Raw genomic sequence first — 16677 nt, 5'->3', positions numbered from 1 at the left:
ATGAGCAGTAAGTGATGAGAGCGATAAATCTGTCTCAGACAACAGCATGCAAAATGATGGGAGGAGCAGAACGAAAGGGCACAGAAGAAAGGCACAGTGAGGATTTTGCGTGCTTATTTGGAAAGCCCATTATTTTCTCTGCATTTTTCAAAACGTACTGAAGACTGGCTGGCTGTGAACTGGCTCAGAAAAACAAGGGCCATTCCTCGTATTTGGTGAAGTGCTTCACTAACTTCATACGGAAGCTCTGTAAGTGCCTGATTCAACACCCAGTAAGTCAGTAGAAAGATTTACTAATTTCAGTGTCCTTTGGATCAAACCTTATGAAAGTACAGTATTAAAATTGTTGTGTGCACAAACCTGTAAATTTTATCGGTGCAGAGTTGTACACAACTTATACACAATCCTGATGATGCGATAAACTGCTGCGTATTAGTTATATATTGATGTAAAATACAACCATCTTGGTCATTTACCAGAAATCTTTTTCCATTTGTTCTGGTTTTTGAATACACAAACACCATCCTCCCCAGTGTTCCAAATGTCCTGGGCTTTGGACCTGCAGTATACCATATTGCCTTTTTTTTTTCAAGAAAGATAGAGAAGATGTACAATAGCTCATGGCAAAACATTTTATTATAAAATAATCCCTGCAATAACTCAACTGAAAAGAAATTTCACATGTAGAATCCCTTCTAATTAAATCGAAGAGTGATAATAGTTTTATTCCTCTCCCTTAAAGCTAACACACAAAGACTGGAAGCCTGGATTTCTTTTCCAGCCTCTCCACCCTTAACTTGCAGTGCCGTGAGCTAGAATGGGTAGGTAGGAGAGTAAGCTGGAAAGCTTAAGTAAGTTCTATTTTTGGAAATTCTCATTTCTTTAACAAATTAATTATAAGGTTTCTATTTTTTGTGCAAATTCTTGTAGCGTTTGTAATCTGACATACTACAGACTCCAGCCGCCAGTCAGTGTATAGGATGTGCTTGACAGAGCAACTGTTCCACCAGAAGGAAACACTCGGTCCGGTGAGTTTCAATTCCAGTTCCACAGGGGTATCATAGCGTTGGAAATCAATCCAAAACGGGACTCTCTGGTTTACTTTTTCCACTTGTGACTCTCAAAATGTGTGAAAATTATATTTAAGAAATGTAAGTTAAAGTATGTTTCCATTTTTACAATGACTGAGCACTAAGCTTGAATATGGCACCAAAGTCTCTGAAAAAAAAGATTTTCTTTCTCTCAGCTTTAGAACAAACTAAAGGTCTAGTTCACCTTTACATTTTTGTTTCATATGACTAAACTGATGGGTGCTACTAATCAACCACTCTATTAAATGGCAAACATTCCTCATTTACATATATCCAGATTTTATTTTTTTTAGTCCTGGACATTTCCTCTGTCAAGTTCAAATGAATTTAACAAACCCAATTGTTTGTTATCTGAAGTGGCAGCCAAAAGATGTGCTGATTTAGTGGAAAAGTAAAAGATGCTTTTTGGAAAGGATTGCTGAGCTTAAGAGTTTATTTTGTTGTTGCTCTTGAAATGTAACAGCAAGATTAGGTAAGTTTAGTCTAAGCTGCCCAAACTTATGGTTAACAATTTTTCTTTCCTTTGATAATCCCATTCTACAGCAAATACTGTTCCTGCTTTCCGTTTTTCCTTATCTGAGAGTCACTTCAACAAACTCTTTATATTTTAGGACATTTCATTCTGTCAAAAAATAGCATCCAATTGGAATGATTTTTGAGCTTTAAGTTTTTGGTCTGAGACCTCTGTGTATCAAAGGAAACCATTACAATAATTTGTTATAAATTATTATAATAACTTCACCTGCTACGAAACACCGGCTGGATAATTTTGTTTACCAATTCCTTTAGTGGATTAAATAGCCTGTGATGGAATTAGAGTCTTTCTGTAAGCAAGATGTCAGATTGTTGTTCTGGACTCATACTTAATGTGCTAGAGATCTTGCCTGATTCCCGGCACCTACATTAGAAAAATAATTGGATATGTTTCCAGTTTCAGTTGTATTGAATGGCTGATATTAGCAGTATTTCCTGCATTGCTTTTTACCACGTATGTGCTGCTGTTTGAAACTGGATTTTCTCTGAATTCATCTTTCATCTGCAGTTTTTGTAGTGGGTATACCACTGTGCTTGTGGGGTGAGAGGTTAATTGCTTGACAAATTATGGCTCGGTTATTCCTGTACCGTGAGGAAGCAATGTTTCTATTAAAGAGAAAGATTAAATTTTCTTTACGTTGTCGATGTAGTCTGAGACTGTGCACTTCTTGTTGTCCAACGGTCTTCCAGACTTGCTGACCTGGGTTGGGTAGTGTCTCCTAGTGAGTCCCCAGGAGACCTGGTTAAATGAAGGGAAGCAACGGGATGAATGGAGGTAGGGAGGAAGTACTGAGATGCCCCAGTTCTTGCACTTGGGGAGACTAAGTCCCTGATCAAGAGTGGAGAACAGATCCGGGCGGATCATTGGGACCCTTCTAGAAATGAAGCACTAGTGAAGGAATTTCACCTAGGCTGTGAATTACCACCCTGTGTTCAACCTCTTTGGACCGCGCATAATTCTGTCATGCCTAAACAATGTTGAATTAGTCACTCATTCCTAGTAAACAAGCTGTCTCACACCTTTCATTAACATTGCAGCCCTGGGCTAGAAGTTCTCTAGTTCTTCCATAGTCTTTCGTAAATGGCATACTGAGTTTTTGTGTTGTCTTTTCTTCCACTCTGCTCCGTTCCTTTACTAATAATCCCTGTAATCTTATTTGCATTTTTTATAACAACTAAGAATTAAATTGATATTTTTATAGACGGATCTACTGTGAGTTCAGTAGTCGTTCCTGCATAATAATAGCTAGTTTAGAGTCCTGCAGTGTACATGACAAATTCTAACTGGTTTCTTATTTTCACTGATTTTTATTCTCCCATTTTATTAGCAATATCTTTCTGCAGCTCTTTAAAGTCAGCCTTCTTCTCTCCTCCTGAATGACTTGGTATCAGCAGAAAGCTCTTTCACTTTGCCCTTTTCCCCATCATGAAACATTTATGAAAGTGAAGAACAGCTGTAGCAAAGTGTCCTGTGGGGCTAAATTCATAGTTGTCTTTCATTCTTACTTTTTATTTCTCATCTTTCAATCATGTTGTTCCCTGTTTCACTCCAGACCGATAGTCTGCTGATTGATCATGATGTCGGTCTTGAACTCCTGCTCCTATGGGTCTGTGACTTCCTTCTAGCATGCAAAGCTTTGGCTCGCCCAACACAGAACGATTCTCCACAGCTGTTTGTAGATACTGACTGATGGGCATGTTGAATCACCTCAGGCCTCTGGAAGGTCCACCTGGAGGAGCAATGAAGACCAAGCAGCAATAGGGCAGCCATGTGACGTTAGAGGAGACCAGTGGACACAGTCTGCGTGGTGGGACCCGCCGTCATGGCCGCACGGCAGGGAGAGCACACGAGCCAGGGCATGGGGGTGGCGGGCAGAGCCATGCGAGAGACCCACATGGATGAACTAAAAACTGAGCCATGGTTCACGTCAGAACCCACTGATTTCTACCAGCAACTGGTCTGCATCGAGTGAGCGAGTGCTGTGGCGTGCACATCCCAGGGACTATGTAGTTATAATTTATACGAACTGGATCATCTGTTCATAGGATCAGACCTCTAAATCTGCAAGGTTTGACCTTCCTCCACACAAGTTGCATAGAAAAAATGCCCAGAAATTTTTTCATGTGGCTGCAGTCACCAGTTTTCTTTCTGCCAGGCTTGCAGACTGCTCTGTAATCCCATGGATTTTCCCTGGAGACTTTTCCATGGACATTATGTTGGCAAAAGGCCTTTTCCTCGGCAGCAAGGTTTTAAGCAACAGGTTACACATAGTATTTAATAGTTCTACTCTTTCCTTTAGAACTTCTGGGTGAATAGTGACTGTTCCTGGCAGAGCTGCATTCAGTATCTGCAGTTAAATCGACAAGCTGAAGGAGGAAGAATTTACTGTGAACTCCTGCCTCTCCTTTTGGAGTAGGTTTCTGCATGAAACATATTGAGATAAAGAGATTTCTTTTTTCTAGGCATTTTTGGTGCAAATTCAATAGTTAATATTCTCTAATGCACAGCCAACAATCTTACTGTCTGGACAGCTCTGAGTTTCTGTGTTTTAACATCCTTTCTCTCTCCGCTGTATTTGGCTAATTGCATGCTAGAACACTCTCCCTCCTGCTGATGGGTGTCATCTCACTGCCCACCCACTAGCTTTAAGAAAAAAGGTCTTAACTTCACAAGTTTTAAGCAAGAATGTCCTTTGAGTTGGCTGCTTTATTAACACCGATTTACTAAAAAAAAATGACTTTGGATAGTTAAGAATTAATTTAGATGCTGTACTGGGACTCTGTGCATAGTTTAGAGAAATGTTTATAGAAATATATATTTTTTTCTTTCTGTAGTGGAAGAAGAACAAGTAACCCATGATAACAAAAGAATCTGCCATTTAAATTCTTCTTTTTTTTTATTTTAGTCCAGATCCTTTTTCTTTTCTTGTGATGTCAAACACTAAACATACTGACTTGGTAGCTGAAAAAAAAAATGCTGGACTCATTTCATATGATTTATATAATGCTTTTTTCATCTAAAATAAAAGCATATGAAATTATAGTTGCCTCATGATAAACCTGTTCTCTGTTTTTTTTTTTTCATCAGTTTGCCAATGAAAACTCTACCTGTAGAATGATAAATTTGGAAAAGATTATTATTATCCTGTTTCAAATCTACAAATAGTTCTGGGTTTATTGCCAGGTCTCTCTCTCTCTTTTTTTTTTTTGGTCTTGGCAAATGAAATAAAATAAATGACTTAGAAGAAATATATATGGAAAATCATGGTCTACCTTTCTCGCTTGCCAGAGTTATGTTGGCATAGTGCCACTAATTCAGGGTTGTTACTCACACAAACATAAGCTATTGGAAGATCTGAATTAGGCCACAGTTCTGGAAAACACACGACATTCTCAGGAGCACATTTATTTTAAGTGTAGTACATTCCAAGTGCTTTTTCAAGGTGACTTGAGCTTGAGTTCCATTACTGTCTCAGAGTAACTGCAGTTAAAACCAGTTTATATTATAACCATCTGAATTAAATAATACAAGATGGATGCAATTTGCTTCAGAGCACCTTGCACAATGAGCCATTTTTGAAATAGCATTTGCTATCTGTGAAGGCTATCAAAGGCAAACAGGGTGCTCTTGCTGCTCCCACAGCACTTCTCCTGTCATTATGGATGACTCTGCTGTGGCATGTAGTTTAATAAATGTCTGGAAGACTCTACAGTTTTTGATAGATTATAGTAAATCTGGACACATTTCAAGGTATATTTTAAATGATTTTTTGGATGGCCACTTTTCTTTCGAAGTGCCAATTCACAGTATTTGAATTTCTTGGTTATTTGCAGTATAATCTAGCTGACGACACATCAGACACATTACAGCTGGGCCTTGACACCTTTGTGGGTCAGAAGAGAGGGAGAGGGCCCAGATGATGACGTGACTATTGTACAATGCTCAAGTCTCCCTGATGAACGGGAAGAATAGACCACATCCTCTCTGTAAGGTTGGATACACCATGGTAGGAAGGTGTCTCTATCCAGTCTCAGAGTCATGTTAAAGGCTCTGATGGCTTTCTGGATGAAAGAAAAGCCATAAAGTCAGTTTTGATCCCGAGATTGCGATGTAGGTGCTGTATGATGGTTAGGGAAGACTGCTTGGAAGAATTATGTGTGATTTATGGTATGTAATTGTCCAGAGTAACGTGAGATCACAGATAAGTCCTCTGACATGCTCACAGTCAGTAAGATACCATCACTGAGGTCTGGGATGCATCTCAAGGGCCTGTGGTTGTTGGTTTTAGTGACTATCCATTCCAGGATGGTCTACATTACATGTCATGATTTGTGTTGGCATGTCCTCACCAATACTGATCTAGCATAAGGCTCAGCTGTAACACCCCTCTCTATAGGTATTCAAGTCCTTCAGGTAAAAGTTCTTATTTAAATCAAGGGCAGAGTTTATGAGAATGCTCACTGCACTGCTCACTAGAGCTCACCCTTTGTTTTTTCCAGATTAGGTTAACTGACACTTAAGTGCTTATGAGAAATGAATGAAAAAAAAATACTCACTTATTCCATTTGTAGGCTATACAGTGGATTATGCAGACCTATTCTTTTTTTCCTTTATCATGTGAAGATGTTAGTTTTCAAGAATCAACAGTTCAGGATCCAAGCTGGAGATGCAAGGAAGAGCTCTGCACACCCTGAGGCATGGATGTTGGAACCACATGCCAGCTTGCCAACATGAACACATGGATGAGATGTCACATGTGGCTTGGCAACCTATTATTATCAACCCCATCAGCTGTTGCTGCCATGTTTTTGTATACTGGAGCCAGATTCAGTCGTTCAAAATCCATCAAATGTTCCAAGGATTCCAGTCATCTGAGGTGGTTTTCTGAGATAAGGTTATGACACCGAGAAACATTGAAGATAAAATAAGCAAATGATTGGGAGGTGAGACCAGAAACAGCCCTCATAGGCTGCAACGTGCCTTACAGCCATAACATTGGCAAGAGAATGGTACAACTGTTCTTGAAAGTAGTCAAGTCTCATACAGGTGTAGTACGTTGCAAATGAAATAGACTGCTAAATAAATCCCTATGTGAAACAGTCAAGAACTTCAATTCTTTCTTTTTAAGATTTTGGTTAAGTACAAAGAAAGAGCTACTTCAGTAAGTGACATTATTTTATAGCTCTTACACAGTGCTTTTCATTAGCAGAGCTCAAAGAAGTAGATGAAGGAAGCTAATTATGCTAACTGCAGTTGCTATGAGTTTCAATTTACAGATGAAAAAATGAAGCACAGGAAAGTGAAGTGATTTGGCACAGGCCACTGAATGGACCAGTGGAAGAGTCAGGAAAAGGACAGGCTCTTCAGACTGGCTGCAGTGCTATATTTATCAGAGAGCTCTGCTCTAAAGAGAAACCAGGCTATACTCAGGACATTACGATCAAATGGGTTTCCATACTCCTGCAGAATTAGAAACAGAGATGTTAGTTTCATGAGAACTACTAAATTATTAAGGGACTGGTTGTACAGTTAGTAGGAAATAGCACTAATGTTATGAAATGAAAAAGGAAATAGAGAAAGTCAGATGATATTTTATTAGGCAAATTGGTACCAGCATGTCTGAAGCCATATCAAGTTTTTGAAGTTTAGAGTGTCTTTGTTTAGGGTGGAGGGAAGTTACTTCTCTGACAGCTGACAGGACACCTAAAGTTCTGGAAGAATATCAGTTTCTGTAAGGTATGACAAACACCTTTGAAATAACTCTATTTAAATTTGTTTGTTGCCACCTGAATTCCCAATAATTTCATGTCCCTTGGCTTAAGTGAACCTAAGCTAAGATTAGCAAGAGAAGTATTGTCTCTGCTAGGAAAATACTGAAAACTACGTTTATAGATCACTTCAACAAAAGCAGTTATTAAAGATTTTAATTTTTATTAGAATCCAAGCTTTCTCTGGTCAGCAGTCCTCTGATTTGACATAGTTTGTCTGCCCAAGAAGTTGAATACATAAATTGATGTATTTTTATGAATTCTTTGTTACTTAGTAGTTAAAAAATGGACACATAACTTCTTCTGTTCTTTGGAGACTTTGGATGTTAGTCTCCTATTGCAGACAGGATCTGTGTCTAAGTTGTGGTCTCCTGGAGAAGAATATACTGGCTTTATGAGAATGGGAACCTCGGAAATGTGGTTAATCCTTGTCACACAGGAGATGAGCAAATAGATCAATGTTCATTTTCCTTTTTAGGTCTTGCTCCAGTTATGTACTTAAAATTACTTGCGTGTACACAGTCAGTCATTCCTACCGGATTTATATCAGCGTTTCAGCACAAGCTTCTCAGGACCTTCTGATACACGTCTTGATGCTAGTTATCAAAGTAACTAATTGACAACATCTCTTATCAAAGACTGATTTTTAATATGAACTTTACTTATCTCAAACAATTCAGACCATGAAGTGAGGATAGACTATAAAGTATTTTCAATAGGGCATCTGAATATGACATAGCTATGCAGAGAATTCAGAAGAATCTGACCGTTTTAGTTTTTAAAAGATATTGTCTCAAGTAGAATTTTGTAGAATTATAACAAAAAGCAAATCATCACAAAGATATGTGAAGTCTACTGGAATTTTACTATTTTCCATCATGTTTTTGCATGGAGGAGCATTCAGATAGTGTGATAATAGGACAGTCCCATTCAAACACTCAGACTACTAGAATGAAAATAACTTTAAGTTGGTATCATGGCTAAGTATTTTGTTGTATGCAACTAAGCTTTGTGCTGTTTGACTCTTTCTCTTTTTCTGTGACAACCTCCAGGCCATATTTTGTTGTCTGCTAGCTGACAGTTTGAACTAATTATTGAACTAAGTGAGATGAGGTACAGAGAGGTCTTCAGCAAAGGTAACCTAGACTAGTGGAAGATCTGCTCTATGTCTTTACTTTGGGAATTTTTATATTAATTTTCAAATTAGCCAATTTGTGTTTGTACCTGGGACTTCTCTGACAACCGCTGTCAATTACAACCTTTGTAGTAACTGAGATAGGCAGGTCAAACATACAGTGATGCCAAAATACTGCTAGTGACAGTGTAAGGTTTTGCTTTACCTCAGTTATTGTCCTAAGCTGACCTGGGAGTATACTGAAATTTCCATAAAGAGCCATTTCAAAATATTATTCAAAATAATATTCAAACACTGAAAGACTACATATCTAGAAAATAGTATTATTGCCATTACTTGTCATGTTTTTTGTCTCTTTAATTCTAAAGAAAACACACTCAGAAAAACAAATGCCATAGTTAGTTTGGACTATTTGCCTATGTTTATACAATATTACATTGTGCAGGGAGTTAATGTGACTGAAAGCATGTAAGATTTAAAATCATTTTCATTGTTCAGTCTTTGCTTACATTACAAAACAGTTTTAAAGGTGCCAATGAGAAAAGTCAACTCCCAAAGGAAATGAGAAACAAAATCCAAGGACAAATTCTGTTCAGACTTCTTTACATCCACTTTTTGTTACAATGAGCTTCACTTAGGGCTCCCAAATATCCATAGCCTTAAAAATCTGTCGCCCAAATGAGAAATTGAATCTTTGGGATGTAATCATTGAATATGGGAAATGTATATCATGTTCTGTTAATTTTGGCTTTGAAAAGGCATGTTTGAAAAAATGCCATGGATAATTTTTTCCAATGCATTTTTATATTTTGTATCTGAAATTAGTAAGTTATATTCGAAATTTCACGCTTATTGGTTTGGGCCTTTCAGTAGTCAACTGCATTGGTGTTAAGTGTGCTTTGTACAGACAAAGCAATGTAAAGCAGCCACAGGTCATATGTTCAACTATGAGTATGAATTATGGCTTTGGTACCTCTGTTTATAACCCTTATTGGATCTCAGTTTTTTTCTCTTTATTCTAATGTATCAATTCTGCAGTCCTGCAGTCTAGGAAGAGGGAATAACTGATGTAGGGAAGACATTTCTGATAAGATTTTTGAACCTTGATGAAAGATCAGTGGCAATTAGTTTTTTATTTTTACAAGCTTTGCCTAAACCATTTGTTGAACTGGCAAGGAGCAAGGAAAGGTTATTGTAAATATTGTAAGTTATAGCTAGTGGAATGCCTCCCGATTCTACTCTCGCGCAGACTGGTTTTAAACCTCATTGTACCAGAAGTATAATCTTTCTCAAACCATTTAAATTAAATTTAGGTTTCAGTTAAGAAAGCCAGAAATGTCAGAATTTTATTTTTAAAGGAAACCAGAAATACCATTTGAAATTTTATACCTCCTAAAGACAGACTTCCCAAAGACTCTTCACTTAATTCTAAATGATGGCTCATTAAAGTTTTATTGAAAGTCACGTTGTGATGCTATGGCAAAATAGATAAAAGTACTACTTATTTCATTAACAGTTTAACTGAATCATGTTGTGCCAGAATATCTTCTTCACAAGGCCTTGTATATAGAACACCGTAAATTAAATTTGGATTCTGAAGGAAATATTCAGATCAATTCTGAAAAATCAGATCATGACATAGGTGGTAGGTCATATACAATACTATTATATTCAAGATTATTAGAAACAGTTGTACTTTTCGTCTGAGAAGTTACTAAGAATTCAAGGCTTTACAGAATTAATGCTGTTTAAGAAAAAATGGTGGTGCAAATAGACATATCTATACACATCAATTCTTGTAAAAGAGAACACTAATACTCATTTTTTGAAACCGTTTTCTGCAAACATATTTTTTATAAACTGGTCTTGTACATAAAATCAGAGCAACTTTTTTTAGAAATTAGAGCTCAGTTTTACCTTTTGGCTTAATCTCTTTGGGACTAAGACAGGACAATTATCAAGTATTTCAATATAGAATTCTTTAGGCCTCTGCCACAGCCTGAGTTCTATCACATGAGATTCTATTCCATAGTTGGTTAAGATATTTATTCAGTGCCATGCGCTCCCTTTCGATGGCATAAAGCATTTTTTCCGTACAAGGAAAGAAAGGCACCATCAGTGGAGAAAAACCTGTGGGGAATTCAAGCAGGTTCTGTTTATGTTCGGCTCATTCAGTCTTTCCATTTTGTTGTTTATTTAACTAATATTTCTAGCTTTTTTTTTAACAGAAAAAATATGGCTTTAAGGGTAAACAGTAACTGAAAATCCTAGTGGCAGAAGTGAGGAACCCTGTGGTCCTAACTATAGTGCTTCTTCAGTTACAGTTACTGCATGTGGATATCTTCCAAGCATATAACCATCGGGAAAGAATTAGAAAAAAAAAAAAAAACAATGAGAGTTTCCTTATCCTCTTGGCTTATCCTTATCTTTGGAAACAGTTTTAAAAGGAAACTATCAGCCTACTAATCTTCCACAATGAAAAAGGCTTCTGGAAAAATGATAGATCCTCTTTAATTTTCATCAGATCTTAATCAGAGGAATAAAAATTACCTGAAATTGATATGATAGGGAACCTTATTCTGCTAGCTCTCCAGCGAAATTATAGTTCTGCTTCTTAATGACTTAAGAGACAAATGCTGTCATTTAGACACTAATAACATATTCCAGGTGACCTACTGATTGCTGAGACTTGCCATGCATACCGAAGACATGACTCTGTGGTTAAGTCATGTATTTTCCAGGTAGTGAAAAAAAGATACAACAGACCACCTTAAAATGTTTATTACATTTTCCATAGAAGAAAAATTCCCTGCTGTAATGAAAGGGGTCAGACTATTTTTGTGGTGGCCAGTGATAGGACAAGAGGTAACGGCCACAAACTTCCACCTGAATATGAGCAAAAACTTCATGACTGCGAGGGTGACCGAGCACTGGAACAGGCCACCCACAGGCGTTGTGGAGTCTCCTTCTTTGGAGCTGCTCAAAACCCGCCCAGTAAGATGATCTCCAAAGGTCCCTTCCCACCTCAACCACTCTATGATTCTGTGAATAGGATATGCGGTCCAAAAGTTATTACAGCAGAGTAATACTCACTATTGTATAACAGAAATATAGAAAATCATAGTTTCAGATACAATAAAATACTAAGTCCAGAATTACAACACTCCATATGATTTTTAGATAGTTCTAAGAAAGGGAGTAATTCCTGTCACAAACAAAATGCAAGTTCTGCTTTTATTTATATCACTTAGTCTCACTGAAATCAATGAAGAGACAATACAGAATCTTACTCTGGCATATCTATGGCCTAAGAAACTCTGATCTAAAGATGTTAACTAAGAGTAGAGCTTTGAGGGAGTTCTTTTAATTCATTCCTTGCTTACTGACTGGTTGTTTAAAGGTCTTAAGAGCTTCAAAAGAATTGGTTAGGCATCCTGGGAGAAATGGCTGCTTTTCTGATGTTGAAGTATGACTTTTTAGAAGCCTGGATATGTACAGTAATTGTGTAAATTTCCAGAAGGACTTGCAGATAGGTGAACGTATAGATTAAATCTAAGATATAAAATATATGCCATACCTAAAGTATGCACTATACTACTCTGTACAGAAACTATTTGTTATTTAGGATATAATTTTCCTCCACATTATTTTAGACAAATAGATTTAATTCCTTTTGTACCCTAAGAAATCCTAGAAAAGCATAACACTTTCTTAATAGGCATGATAAATATACATATGAGGATCTAAAGAAACAGAAAATACAGAGTATTACCGCTAGAGACCTAATTTGTTCTGGTTAATAATAAAACACATGAAAAAGGGAATAAAACGAGTAATAGCAGAAAAATCAGGGGCTTGGTTGATGTTATTTGCTTTATACGCCTGATGACTCAATGTTGTTGTTATGACTCAGGGGTGCTATTAAAAAGTACCACTAATAGATAGGCCTGAGATACATGATCTTTTCCAGGAAGATTTATACCTGTGTAAAGCCAAGGTCTGGTAGGAAATTATCTAAAATGAAGAACTGAAGCAATGAGAAACTCCTAAAACGAGACTGATGATCCTTGGCATCACTGGTAGTGAAGCCTAGCTCTCAAGTTCAGCCATCTGTTAGATAAAATATATTACTTTTCATGAACAATAGTCTGCAATAAGAGCTGGTTTCTGCCCTGATAAGTGAAGCCACATTATCTAAGCTTCCTATATTCTTTAGATTGCATCAGTGGTATTAGAGCAAAAAATCTCATTACTCCATAGGAACTGGTTATTCTAAATAAAGTATTGAAACTTATCAAAATATGTTGTCACTTTTTGGGCAGCTGTTTGAATAAATCTTAGAATTGATGAGGACAAGACACTGACAGAAAATTCTCTTTTTTCTCTTTGTATATTTTGTTAAAATTCTGTGCTATCAAGCGCTAGCAACATATTGTGGTTCCGATTGCATGCATGAACTAGTGGATGTGATAAAGACATTTTTGCAGGATTGGGTCACAACTAAGATTAATGTTTAATTTAATTTAGTCTAGTAGAAAGAATGAGCACGCCAAGCAGAAGACTGAATATGTGCTTCTCTCTGTCCAAGAGCCTGCTTGGATGAGAAATCCAGGGAGTACCTATTTCATCCTAAAACCTCATTTCATAAGTGAATTTCTGCTAGCAGTGAAGAGACATGTCCTGGTGTCACAAGAAACATGACAGATCCAATTCCCAAAGAAACTTCTGAGCAACTCTCTAACAGTATGCCACATATCTCTTGTATCCATGAGGTTGGTGATCATAGGAGAACCATTTGAACTACCTATTAAAAATAATTTTCTTTCACTCACTATTATGTTACACAAACAACTGCCCTCTTTGGTGATACCGACAGCCCTGTTTCTTAGTGCAGTTGTGGAAAAAAAAAAAAAAAAGACATGCTTTCAGGCACTTAATACTTCCTTCAGATACCTCTTTATTTTATTGACTCATTTTACATTCCAGGAAATAAATTGATCTCCAGAATAATCTGGAAGCATTAAAATGCATTTTGCCTCATGTGGCCTTAAAAATGACAGTAAGAATTATCTGTTGCTTTGTATCCTCTTCTTTTCTCAACCTCAAACCCACAAGAAGAAAGAAGGGTGGAGAGAGAGAGACTAGGAGAGAAAATAGATACTGACTGTGTATTTTTTACTTTCCTTTGCCAAATTTCTGATACTTTCCAGATCTGCAGTGGCAGATTAATACAGAACAGTTATGATACGAGCACTGGTTATAACTAACGGCAGTATCTTGATATAAAACATAGTTAAAAAAGGTGTAACATTTGAGAGCACTGCAAGTGCAAATGGAAGTGAGGAAAGGGCTGGGAAGAGCTAAACTGTTCGGGGGGATGTGATAAAGAGAATTAAGAGACCACTGGAAAAAAAAAAAAAAGGCAAAGATATCTAGACCTGCTCCTCTGCCAGACCCAGCAAGCTACCTTTGGTATGTGATACTGGTCATCGTAATCATAGACATATATTCACTGTACTTTGGTTGCTTACTTGTAATTGAAAAGTAAGTCACAATGAAAAAGCAATAATTGCCAAACACTTATCACCCAAACAAAATTAAACTAGGCTGAGAGGCTGAGAGGCTAAAGAAAATGCCATTCACATTGGGAATTCTGCCAATGCCTGTTATTTAAGGATTTTTTTTTAATGATCCTATATTTCACAGGCTGCAATGTGGTACGCTCCTTGTAAGGCAGCAGCAGAGGCTTGCACTTAACACTGAATTTCATAACTAGGTATGGTAAGGATACACAAGCGACTGTCCGAACCGCCGAATGCGATATTGCAAAGATTCTCTTTTAATCTCCCTGTTTTTTGACTGTCATTTACAAGAAATATTTTAGTTCTATTTGAGGCATGATTGACAGAGGAAAACCTAGTGCATGGGAGGAAGGGAAACAGTGGGAAAAAAGCCTGGGAAAGGGGGACTGAAAGGAATGACAGATGAGCAAGTGAGGAAGGTAAGAGATGAGCACAGATTTGGAGCGGACATAGAGGGCCGTAGGGAATTACTCCATTAGTTTTCCCTTCTGTTTTGACGACCCAGAGGGTACGAGGGGGATCCTGGCGGCCGCGGGGCCTCGCGCCATGCTCGGCTCACGTGCGGTGCCCCGTCGTGCTCGCAACCAGCGCCGCACCGCGCTGCTACCACGGCACCACATCGGGCACTGTACTTATTTGTTTAGCTGGGGCTGTAGCAAAATACCTCACTGCTGCCCAATTCAAAGAGAAACGCCCATGTGCCCACTAACTATGCAATCCCCCTGAATGCAAACAGCCTTTGGGTTTTCTTTTCCTCCCTCTCTAACTTCTTAAGGAGGTGTTTAAGCTGTTTAATATATCCCCAAAGACTGTAAAATCTGAGCTCCAACTCACAAGAAAACGCAAAAAACAATCAGTGCCAGTTATCAGTTAGCTTTATGTAGTATTTAAGCACAGAAGTGACAGAAAACTGGTGTAAGCCAGCCCAGATGTCCCAGGCACCGCCAACACGACCTGGCATTTGATTTGTCTCCACTCTCCTCAGTGTCCGGATGTAGCGCAAGCCATTTCTTGTGTAGGTTTCCCTACACTTGGTTAAATAATTTTAAGTCCTGATCCTCTCCTGGATTCTGGGCATTGCAAAATATAAATATAAATATAAATATAAATATAAATATAAATATAAATATAAATATAAATATAAATATAAATGTTATGCCCAGTGCCGTTTTTCCCAGCCAGCTAAAGGAGGGGAGGGGGCTGCGCGCGCAGCTGTGCGGGCAGCGGGGGCACCGGCGCGGGGAGGAACCCCGCCGGGCGGGCCGCGTTTCCGCCCGGAAGCCGGCGCGTGGCCGTCCCGCTCCCGCGGTTGCCTGGTAACGGCCGCAGGGGTGCGGCGGCGAAGGCGGTCCGGGCGGCGCGGCCATGGTGGACGCGGAGGGCGGGTTGTCTCTCACCATCGCGCGCGTCGTGCAGCGGCTCCGGGGCTCCAGCCTCCACTCGCAGCTGGAACGACAGGCCCGGGTGAGCCCCGGCCCGGCCTCCCCTGCCCGCGGGCCTCGCGGTGATGCTGGTGTCTCCATCGGGGATAGGCACTTGGCCGCTGATATGGGCTGCCCGCCAAGGCCTCTCCCGCTGGTGCCTTCTGCCGTGGCCGCGTTGTCCTTCGGCCGTGCGGGAGGGAGGCTGGGAAGGGGCCGTGGCGAGGAGTGGGGACAAGGTGGGGAGATGTCGGCCTGGTCGTGGTTCTGGAGCTGAGGACCCGCTTACAGCCTGGACGGCTCTGCCCTTGGGACAAGCCTTCCCTGTCCCCGGCGAGCCCTGCTTCAGGGGGGCTCTTAGCAAGTTTGTTTCAGGTTTTGCGGCCCTTGTAACAGTGGTGTTATAGCCATTATTGGGCACTCCGGAAATATTTTGGATTTGATTTTATAAAATAGTAGCTTTTTGTATTACTTCAGTTCTTTTCACACATAATTGGAAAATCCTTCAGAACTGTACAGATTTATTTTTAGTAGACAGAATGTCAGTTAATCACTGTATTTTTTTTTTCCTAGCTTTTAATAGAAACATGCAGTTTTGTTCTCTGAATGTCCCTAAACAGCCCATTACTGTGTCTTGCCTTGTTATGCTTGGTGGAAGCATCTGCTGGTTGGTTGGCCAGGTGCCATCGTGGATGTGGCTGCTCTTGCTCCCATCTTCACAGACTGCTCTCTAAATACATGAATAGGCAAATGTGCGTGCTCTAACGTTAAGGGAAGTGGGATTATTGAGGAGTTTAGACGTTGGGTTCTGCCAAGTGTGAGGGAATTCAGCAGCTCAAGTAGATGGTCTCATACAAGGTACAGAGAAAGAAAATTCAAGCCCTTGTCCTAAACAAAGATGGCGATGGGGTCTCTTTTAACAACTGTTTTACTGAATATAATAGAATATGTATACGCCCACTTCTGGTTTTATTCATTTGTTTCTCCTTTGTGAGGCTGGATCCCTTAGTTTGTAATTTGGTCTTCATAGGTCACAGAGCTCAGGGCCGTCAGGACCTGGCGGGGTGTTTGCAGGCTGCTGGCGGGTGGTTGTCTCTCTCCCAGCGCATAAGCGATCCAAGGGGCTCAGCAGTGCTCCCCAGATT

At 39.2% G+C, this 16677-nt stretch overlaps 1 protein-coding gene across 1 annotated transcript in view; it reads left to right on the top strand.

Annotated features, from left to right (window-relative positions):
- The first annotated feature begins 15395 nt into the window (after positions 1 to 15395).
- TBC1D19 (TBC1 domain family member 19) overlaps positions 15396 to 16677 on the top strand; it is a 35912-nt gene continuing 34630 nt past the window's right edge. The window contains exon 1 of the mRNA XM_088539932.1: positions 15396 to 15575. Within this exon, the coding sequence (XP_088396058.1) occupies positions 15477 to 15575 (99 nt within the window). The 5' untranslated portion in view covers positions 15396 to 15476. The remainder of the gene's footprint in view (positions 15576 to 16677) is intronic.

The sequence above is a fragment of the Tinamus guttatus genome, unplaced genomic scaffold (genome assembly GCF_059628265.1).
Source record: "Tinamus guttatus ecotype Peru unplaced genomic scaffold, ASM5962826v1 Tinamus_guttatus_pri_ptg000052l, whole genome shotgun sequence".
In the NCBI taxonomy this organism is placed as follows: domain Eukaryota; kingdom Metazoa; phylum Chordata; class Aves; order Tinamiformes; family Tinamidae; genus Tinamus; species Tinamus guttatus.
Note: the sequence above shows the minus strand (reverse complement) of the source record. Positions and strands in the feature narration are given on the sequence as shown.